Here is an 11,078-nt window from a genome sequence, read left to right as displayed (position 1 = left end):
TTTGTTCTAGGGAAGTTAGTGGTTCAGACAACTACTTTCGTTTAACTTCTAAAATTAAAATTTTTGAAAGGAACAAAAACTATATCCAACAATTTTCTCAACTAGTTTTTTCTATTAAATTTATACAATTACTTTGAAGCATGTTTCCCCGCTTTTCAAGGGACTAATGTAAAATGACAAATAAATGAAAAAAACGTATAATCAATTTTTTATTAACAAATTTAAGTATAACGAAATTAGTCCAATTAGCATAAATAAGTAGCATTAAGTTATTATTTTAAGATAAGACTAGTAATCACTAAATAATATTGAAAATAATAATTTTTAAAATTAAATGTTTATTATAAAAGTGAGAAAAATTATACATTTATTGCCGAATACAAAGTATATTCTTATTTCATTCTGTACGATAAATAGATAATGTAAAGCTAATTATTTAATTTAAAAAAAAACAACTTCAGCCTTATCTGATGTGCTCAAAATCTGAGAATATTAAGTACAGCATTATAAATTAAATTAAACTGATTGGATGTTTTTACCACAATTAATTTGACAGACTAAATAAATTCTTCAATAGAGTCCACAGCGTTTTTAAAGGGGAGGTGGCGTTACTTTTTCCTTATCATTTAAATTAGAGCCAGATAATTTATTCTCTATTTATTTGAGTTGCGAAAGTAAGACTCTTTATCGTAATTCAAATATCTTTCGAAATCACAGCCTTTTTCAACATTGAAATGATATATAACGTAAGATTTAAGGCATACAATCATTATAATGATTATGAATGATTTGGGATATGATGAAATGATATATAAATGAGAAACTAATAATCGATGTTTTACTGTATTTTAAAATTCGCATGAACTTTTGAACTCCATGTATACAGGATGATTATGAAAAAAACTATTCGTAATTATTAATTATTCGAATGAGACCGTAACTATCATAACGAGCAGAATAAAATTTTAATCCAAGGTACTTAGAGGTATGCGATCAAGAATCATACGAAAAACAGCAGCTAAGCTCTAACAATTACGGTTATAGTGACAAAATTTTCAAATAGCAACACCAACTTTTTTTTATTGGAATGTGTTCTTCATAGCAAAAACAATAAGTAGTGTTTAGTTCAGTTATATATTAACGTCCCGTTGTAAAGCAACTCTATGGCTATTTTGGGACGGACCTCGTCATTTTGAACCGCGGTCAGATGACGAGGACGGCACCTGAGCTGGCACCCCCTCTCCACACCACACCAGCGGGAGGACGTTTGGCATGACGAATTTAACGTGCAACAGACCCCCTTACACGACGGTTCTTCGGTGGAATCGGGTCTCGGACCTGAAACCCTGCGGCTTACAAGCCGAGACCTTACCACCAGGCCACCACGGCCTAAATAAATAGTGTTGGAAAGGTATCTGTAATGCTAAGCAGTCGAACATCATCAGTGTTAGACCGACTAAGAAGAAAAAATAAAACAACTGTGGTATGCCTAGCAGAGACATGAAGTTCAACAGATTTCTTTCGTCATGGTACGAATTTTGGTTCTAGGCAACATTTACCGCATGCAAAGTGTCATCGGGGTTGAGGTAGCTCAAATGGAAAATTTGTGAAACACAATAAAATATTTTTTTCTGTTATTTCTCTGCTGTTATTGGTTATTTTATCTTTTTTTTTCTTTTTAGTTTGTCTACAGAGATTTTCGTGGTAGAGGTACCATTTTCTAAAGCTATTTATTGTTTTTTGCTAAAAACATATTCTAGTAAAAAAAAAAGTTGGTATAGTCATCGGAAAATTTTGTCATTTTAATCGTAACTGTTAGAGCTTATTTGTTGTTTCTCATATGATTCTTGAGCGCATATCTCAAAATACTCTGAACCAAAATTTTATTCCGTTCCTTTGAAAGGTATAATAGTTACGGTTTCGTATATCAGGATAATATTTTATAATCCTCTTGTATATCATAATATTATATGTGTCTGAATTACATTAAAAAATATATTGTGTTTTTAATATGCTAAGGTGAAGTGTGGTATATTTTAAATTATAAAATAAAAAAAACAGTGCTTACAGTACAGAATTTACATAGAAATTTATTCGTCCAATTCTGAAATATATATATTCTTCATACATTTATATTATATGTATAATACATCAAAAAAATGCCTCCAAGGCTTCTTTCAAAGCTAGCATAAGCTCAGCGGCGTAATGAAAACCACAAGAAAAAAAATAATAACTCTACGAACACTTCGAAGCTGTCCGGAAGCTTCATCAAAGGAATGTTGGCAAACAAGTTACAACTACACTGATGAAGTAGAAAGATGCTACATTACAGATGGATAGACGTCGAACAAAATCTCTCTCACAATGGGTAAATAATAAATTATCATCGAATCACAAAAGAGCAGGACTGCATGAGGTTGAACAATGTACACAAGATCTTACAAAAAAAAAAAATACTCCATGCATTATTTTGATTTTCAAAGTTTTTGCGCAAAATCAATCGGCACACATGCTTTACAATCGAATTTCTTTTCATTGATGTACACAATCTAATGTTAAGTTTGTTTGTTTGTTTTTTAATTTTTAAAATATTAAAGAATTTTTTTATTCATTTATTAATAATTATGCGCAATTTATTAAATTTTTTTATTTGTAGTTCTAATTACCATCATAAATAAAAGTCAACTTTTTAAGGAGAATTTTTAAGTACAATCTTACATTAAAATTTATATTTATTTTCCAATTCTAATGCAGATTTAACAAATTAACTAAACTCATATTATAACTATTTTAATACATTTTAATGTACCTTATAAATTAGAAAAAATATCATACGACACAAAACACTGCCACATTAGAATTAAATTGCGACCTGCATTAAAGTTATTTGACAAAATTTTTCAATTAACTCCAAATTGTTAAAAATTGATTTCAGAGGAAATGTATATTATAGATATATCAATTCAAATAAAATTTAAATTTTAATATTATTTCCTTTATATTACCAAGAAATAAGAACAATACCCACTATCTAAATACAGTCTGCATTACTTTAAATTTATAAATATAAGCAGTGACATATTTCCAACTAGGCAGCTACCTAGGGTCGATGAACTGAAGGAGGTCTCAGGCAGATCAATTAAATAAATGTTAATTGTTTAGTAACTAAATAAATTTGCAAAAAATACAAATTCAGTGAATTCTAAAATATTTGAAAATATCAACACTTTACCTTTTTTGATGAGGTTTCTGTGCCGTATTTCGTTCACTTTGTTATTACAATATTTATAAAATCCAAATATCCGCTTAGATATTATCATATTCAAACGTTGAAACTGAAATTATATGTCGTAATAATTAAATAAGTAATAAAATGTCTATTTTCGCAAAGTTACTAAAATAAAAAAATACCCTAGGGTGAATCATTATATCAATTAAATTAAAATTATGTTGATTAAATTAATTAAAATTTTATATCGATTAAATTTACATTATTATATTGATTAAACTAAAAATACGTTGAAATGTTAAATTAATTTTTATTAAAAGAGGGACATCATAATACCTGAATCTGCCGCTGAATATAAGCATTCGGTACAGAGCAGTATGTGTTTATCCTATTCCTCCAGAAATATAAAACACATTAAAACTAAAATTCCTTTTGCACTCTTCTATTTCGACACAATTTAAAATTTATTTGACATTTTAACAATTTCAGTTCCAATTTAAAATATAGTGTAATACAGAATTCAAAAAGCAGTTATCTCTTATATATATATATATATTCTCAAATTCCCAAAATCCGTATGTTAATAAAAAAAAATACGACTGACCAGAAAGTAATTACCGAAAATGGTTTAAAAATGCTTTAAATAACGTCAAAAATTCAATATTTAAATCTTATTTTCACTACTATATGTTTTTGAGTTATTAAAAAACTCCAAGAAGGTATGATAGGCAAAAATGCTAAAAGAAATCATGCAGTCCTGCTAAGTATATAGCAAATACGTACAACAATAAACAGCCAAATAGACTAAGCTGTTTCATAGTCACTACTCAGTGAGAAAAGTAAAACCCGCAAAAGCGTGAAGTGGCTTAGCATTTGTCGATGGGTATCGTGCGCTCTCGGTAAGAATCGATGCTGGGCAGGGGAGCTTCAATGGTGAGGACGCCGTCCTTGGACAAGGAGGACTTGATGAGTTCGGGGTTGGTGCCCACAGGCAGCATGAATTCCCTGTTGTATTCTCTGTATACGGTCTTGTTGGGAGATTTCTCTTCGTGCTTGGCGCTCACCTGGAAAAAGAAAAGAAAGATTTTTTTTTTTTTGTACATTTAATTTTAATCTAGAATTATTTTTAAAGAGAAATGTAGTAATGGCCACTGAAAACGCACCATTTGCTTTATTTTATGGATATGGCAATATAACATATAATACGGCATTTATGGATATTATACGGCAGGTGGATATTTTCGATATAGCAATTTTTTATGGATACGGCTCATAAATTTAAAATGAGCAAATAATTCTGTAAAAAACAGGCAATCTGATTGGTTTGCTATAGGAACGCATAAAAGGATTATTGATTTTACTCTAGTCATCTTTCGACTGCATCAATTTCATTTATAAAATAACAAAATATAAAAAGTTGCTTTTTCATTGACCTTTACTATATACAACTAACTTTATGAATAACTGGCATTGTTATATATTGTGTGGTTTGTTAAGATTAAAGCATTCAAAAGCCAAAAAAAAAAAAATGTAATGCGTGTTTTAGAGCAAGAGAAAACGATTGATTTTTGTTGATGACTTTTAGACTAACTTTCTTAAAACTTTGCAAAAAAAAAAATTGTATTCAAAGCTTTTTTTATGACATTTGCTTCCCTAAGTTTCGAAATGTATATGAACTGAAACCTATACCACTGAAATATTCTTATTACCATTATTTTTTAAAGTAGTATTCTGGGCAAGGAGAGTTTAATTCTAATTATATTACACTTAAAATTTATCAATACTAGAACACTTCAAGTCTCTAAAATGTAAAAGATAATTCATTATCAATGGATAAATAAAAATTAAATTTAAACAATCGATATACTATATTTTGGGAAATATTAATATGCTTTTCCTGTTTTGCTGTTTGAGTAACGTAATTCTATTTGGTTAGTATCAAACTACATCGCTTTCGTCAAAAATTAGCATTTCAACTATATTTATTAAGAAAGAATAACTGCTATACTAATAAATGTAAATCGGTCTGCTTAGAGTCATTGAAATAAATAGAACCTGCTTTTTATAGCTAAACAAAATAGAACACAATTTAAAATGATCCTGACTTTTTATCCTCGATTTACCAATTTTCAAACTCTTTATATATATGGCTTTCCAGATAATGATATTATTTATAACTAAAAAAATGTATTAAAAATAGATGCATTGATCCAAAATTGGCAATCAATAATCAATATTAAAAATAATTAGCACTCCATTTCTTATTATCAAGATAAGAAATCATTAGCAACTGAGTAAAATGGCATTTTTTCACTACAAAATCATTTAAATAATGACATTGAACTTGTAAAAAATATAGTCTATCGTTAAGTCAACATATTTAAATTTAAAACAATATTAATTTTTTTTTTTTATTCTAAAGCGAGTCTGTATTCTTAAACTCAAAATTAAAATATCAGTAGAACTATTTTTCTTTTTACTAAAAAATTTTTTAAAATGTTAAAACAAAAAAAATTTATTAAATAATCTTTGAATATATATTTTAAATAAAAAAAAGAATAAATAAATTCTAAAAAAAAAGAATTTATTAAGATATTTAGCTATAAATCGTTTGGTCTCAGAATTATGCGAGGAAATCAAATTTTCAGCATCTTTCTGATAAATTATTTTTTTAATTACAATTTTCCATTTAAATAAAAATTTTCATAAATTAATGCGGGAAAATTTTTCATAAATTCCCAATTTTCATCAAATTAGTAATTACGATGATACGATTTTATGACTGGAAATTTATTAAAAGACATTCATTAAAAAACTAAGCCTCCTGAAAAAAAAGCAGAAAATATGATACCTACAATTTGAACAAGTTTGATACGATACAACAAACTAAAGTCTCTCTTCATAAATCATAATTTTATAAACTTAACTTCAATTGAAAAACTCAACCGAAGATCAACTGAAACAAAACAGTGATCTCAAAAACAATTAGATATCTATCTGTTTTTTATGCATCATGATTTATGTTCTTTGAGAAGCATTCAATAAATTAATGCTTGGATTTTTTTCCAGAAAGTCATAGAGAAGTTATTCATTTTTTTGTACTGTCTAAAACGATTTATTGCCTTGAGAATAACGCAGAGTTGTTCAAATGGCGTGGTTTACCTTCAAAATAAACTTTCGAATCTAAACTGAGTTTGTTCCGGGTCTTTAAAACATGTTCAGCATCGTTTCATTTTTTGTTTATACTTAATAACTCAATTTAAAAAGAGATAATTAAAATTGCCTTCAGAAGAATTTTACTTTTTAACAGTCGTCTCAGAATATGGCCACTCTACTAAAAATAATACAAATGAATAAATTCGAAAAATAAAAGAATAAATGAATTTGAAAAATAAAGAATTAATTGTAATAACAAATAAAAATTATTAATTTCTTCATGTTTTCTTAAACAAATTTTATCATCGATTATTATTATTATGTTCAGCTGCTCAATCTATATAGTCTCTTCCTCCTTTCCCCCCAGCATTATACAGAGTTCCCAGGGTTAAAATTCAGGATATCTGGTCGCTTTGTACATATATAAGGTTATTATTTTTTATGTAATATTAAGGAATCATTTAAATACCATTTCAAAGAATGAAATCATATAGGAATTCAGCAACATCAGACTACAATGAATATGAAGGAAAGGAAACTGAAGATATACGTATTCATTGAATTGTGCTGAAAAATATTACGGAACTATGGAAAAGATGAAAAAAAATACTGCGCTGAAGAACAACACATTGCTTGGGGCATTAAAACGCTTACAAGTTCCAAAGATCCAAATGACCGGAGGCGATGGATTATATTATCAAATATTATCTAGCAGGAAACATCGTCACCAGACCGCGGTCCAAAATTACGAAATCCATCCCCAAAATAGCCCTAGTGTTGCCCCAAAACGAGATGTTCGTTAACTAACTAAACTAAACAGACAGGAAATACCTTCAAAATCAGGCATTCCTGTCTCTGTAAAATTATATCTGGCAGGAAATCCTTTTTGCTTCTTCTAGGATGATTTTTAGAGAGTGGCAACTCTCGATGAGGTTGACATGCGCAGAACAGATTTCGTTGCTTCTATAAAAACTGATAAAAGGCATTAAATTTTTCTTTCCCAGTTTTCGGAACATTGTCAGTGTTGATTTAGTTAAGTCGTTAATACTTTTAATTATGAATTTAAATATATATACAGCAAACATTTTAATTATAGTCAAGTTAGGTATATCAGTATTATTGTAAATACTCAAATATTTTTAATAACTATTAGAAATATTTGAATTTCCTATCATTCATTGAATTTTCATTGGCAAAAATAACCTACCATCAGACAGACAGTTTCAAAAACTGAGTGAAGAGGAAATCATCATCAGGTCTTCAATAAATAAATTAATTTTTATAGCAAAGTTAGGGATGTGAAAAGTCATCAAAACTGCCATCGATCAATTGGCGTTAGTTAAATTTACTAATAAAATCAATGGGAAGTATCTCCCAAAATCTTTGTCGCATACTCTCTAATAAACTTGTCATGCCAAAGAACGTCTTGAATGGTATTGGTGTACAATAATTACGAAATATTTACTTCTAGTCTGAATTTAGAATTTTACTGAATTTATCGCGTCATAATTGACGAGTTAATTGGCTTGCAATAATAATACCGAATCGAATTTGTGCTTTAGTGAATAATAATAAAATCGAATTTGTGCTTTAGTGACGTTTTTCTCACCCAATTGGAACAAAGATTTGATACAAAACTTTGCACATGGAGTCACAAAACCTCGTACCAAATTTGTGGCACAGTATAGTCAGAACTGGCTCTTGCGCCACTAAGACCCACAAGTCCAATTTCAATCCCATACTACATTGCGTTTTTTAACTATCGCGTTTACTTGTTTCTGAAAATATTGATCGACTCCTTTCTATCGACGACTAGAATCAACTTGTAATTGGATTTGGCTCAAAATTTGACAGCTGTTTCCATTATAGATTTTAAATCTGGAATTTTATCTATCTAGCTCACTTCGTTTTGTAAATATCGGGTTAACTTATATTCGGATAGGAGGCAGACGGACTTCCTATGGACAGATTTTATTCAAAATTTGTCAGAAATCTACAAATTTGATGCAATTACCATATGACAAATTTCAACTGTCTAGCGTAAAGCGTTTTTGAATTATTTCTGTCACAGACAAACAGGCGGAACATATTCCAAAAACGTGTTTTTCGAACTGAAGGAAGTATAAAACGTGGAGATTCACCAAAATCTCGAGTTCGAATTTTGTTCAACGTTTCTTATACTTTCTCTATACTACGTATACGAGAAAGTAAAAATTATATAACAAACGATTTCAAAGTGTGCTTAATATATATTATCTCTGAAAAAGCAAAGGTAGAAAATATGTAGCAGAGATGAGAAAGAGAACATTTATTAAGTGGTTGCAGTTCTTATTTCTTATATTAAACTTTTCGAATATATAATACAAATGATCCGACATAAACGTAGAAGAGATTTCTTTGCCCTCGGTTCGCCTTTGAATTGGACATGCTTGACTTATCTTAAATCAAATTCTAAAATTTCCCAGCCGCTTTAAGTGCAAAATTCTATCAACAAGATAAAAAAAAGGGGGGGAGGGAATAACTCCTGCAGCAGCAATTTTTCCAAAGAAAAAAAAAGAGTTCTCCCGAAAAGAGGGAATCAATTCTACTCCTTTAACAAAGTCTGCGGTTTGCTTGAAAACCACCGAAGTGGAACACGACCGAAAAAGCACAGGTTGGTGAATAAATTTATGAGTTGGGCTATTTCCAGGTTGAGAATGCCGGAAGAACACGCTCCAAGGTTGCTAATTAAAGTTTTCACTACGATCGAAACCAGATGACTGTCTGGCAAGGATTAGATAATACAGGAAAATAATGGAAAAAACTACCTCTAGCCTAAAAGAACGGAACTTTTCAACATAAAAAGGAGTTTCAAACACAGGGAACAGAAATGAATTGAAATGTCTCGCTTCAATTGTCAAATTAAATTAAATTCCAACAGTAAAATGAAAGAAAAAAAGAAGAGAAATTGAATTTCAGAACAATTTGTTCTTATTCTGATCGGTTGATGGGTCTCAGTATTGAATGCATTTTTGGAAATGTATTTTTAAAATCAGTACCTTAATCAAATGACTCGTAGAAATTAGTATGTTGCTTAATAAGCAAAAATATAAAAGGATGAGAATAGCCATCAAAATGGCAAGGTTGTGAGGTCTCGGTTTCTGGTCAATATTCGAAATTAGATTCAACTAAATATCTACCAACTGTGTGGGCTTGGTGCACATTAATTCTGCTATCGAAGATAATATCTACCAACTATGTGGGATTAGTGTCCGTTAAATCTGCTGTCGATGATATCTACCAACTATGTTGGCTTGGTGCACATTAAATCTGCTATCGAAGATCATGTCACCTACTATGTGGGCTTGGTGCACTTTAAATTTGTTGTCGAAGATAACAAATCCTTCCGTTGGTGTGGCATAAAAACTTGGAGAACGGGTACTTCTAGATGTGGTCATCATCTGGCCATGATTGAAAACTACGAGATCCGTCTTAAAGCAGTATTAGCATTAACTTCAAAGCAGATATTAAATAACTAAATGTCTTTATGCATACTGTTTTTTACACATGCGCCATCGATTTCAGATGGAATGAAAAATAGAATATCATAGAATTGTAGATAGATCTTTATTAGTATATATTATTTTTGTCAATCTATAAAATAGTAAGATAGATTTAGTAAACAGTTAATTTTATGATTTGGTTCTTGACTTAAGACAAATTAATAGGAAAATATTTTATTAATTATTTTCCTGTTTTTCCCACAGCATTCAGAATATTTATTAAGTTATTTTTACCTTCAATTTATTGTCGATTGTCTTGACAAGGATCTCTTCCGGAGCATAATCACTGACATCGAATCTGAGTTTCAGATTCTTACCATCGTCTCCATTCTGGATGAGAGGTGAGTTCAGATCATCCATCCACGAGCTGTGATCCACAGACTTGTGGCTGGAGGTCGATTCTTCAGTGGTGGACATTCGGAGAGATGCACTCGATTTAAAGGACCCTCGGTCCTGCTCTTGAAGCTTGGCCCTAAGTTTGGCCATCTCTTCTTCCATTTTTTTCATTTCGGCCTCAAATCGACCCCGAACTGATTGGAATTCTTCATCCAAGACATGGAAATCGGATTTTTGGATAGGAACTTTGCGTTCTGGTGCCATTTTTGAGATGCGCTTACTTTCAAGCCTGGAAGAGACAACCAAATTAGACAAGGATTTACAATCAGTTAAAATAGATTTTACATGAAAGTAATATTGATACTAGAAAATAATTATACGGAAAAAAATTTCTTAAAATTGTGTTCGAATTGTGATATATAAGCTAAAGGGTGATTTTTGTAAAAACGACATCTTTTATTTAAAAAAAAAAAAACTATAATTAAAAGGATATCTAATAAGATATTTAAAAGTTATTAAGAAAATAAGACATTATAAACATTTATTTTAAAAAAATTCTGTAAAAACATAGTAATGCTGAGATTTCATTAAAAATGTAATTTAAAAATATTAAATTAAAGTACGGAAGATCTTTAATTTTTAGTTTGTTATTGACTTCGTTTATTTTATATTTTACTTTGTTTTATCAATTATTTTTTTATTCTTGCAAATACATATTTCTTACTTTAGGTAGAAGATAAATTCTTTAAAATATTTTTACAAAAATAAGCCAAAAATTCTGAAACAAAAATCCACGTTATTCAATAAATTATACT

General features: G+C 29.6%; 1 protein-coding gene across 1 annotated transcript in view; it reads right to left on the bottom strand.

The window, feature by feature from the left end:
* Positions 1-2,074: 2,074 nt before the first annotated feature.
* Positions 2,075-11,078, bottom strand: part of LOC129981547 (heat shock protein beta-1-like) — a 39,076-nt gene continuing 30,072 nt past the window's right edge. Inside the window, exons 2-3 of the mRNA XM_056092422.1 lie at positions 10,162-10,552; positions 2,075-4,293 (exon numbers count right to left, since the gene is read on the bottom strand). Of these exons, the coding sequence (XP_055948397.1) occupies positions 4,096-4,293; positions 10,162-10,527 (564 nt within the window). The 5' untranslated portion in view covers positions 10,528-10,552 and the 3' untranslated portion in view covers positions 2,075-4,095. The remainder of the gene's footprint in view (positions 4,294-10,161; positions 10,553-11,078) is intronic.

Source organism: Argiope bruennichi, chromosome 8 (genome assembly GCF_947563725.1).
Source record: "Argiope bruennichi chromosome 8, qqArgBrue1.1, whole genome shotgun sequence".
Classification (NCBI taxonomy): Eukaryota; Metazoa; Arthropoda; class Arachnida; order Araneae; family Araneidae; genus Argiope; species Argiope bruennichi.
Note: the sequence above shows the minus strand (reverse complement) of the source record. Positions and strands in the feature narration are given on the sequence as shown.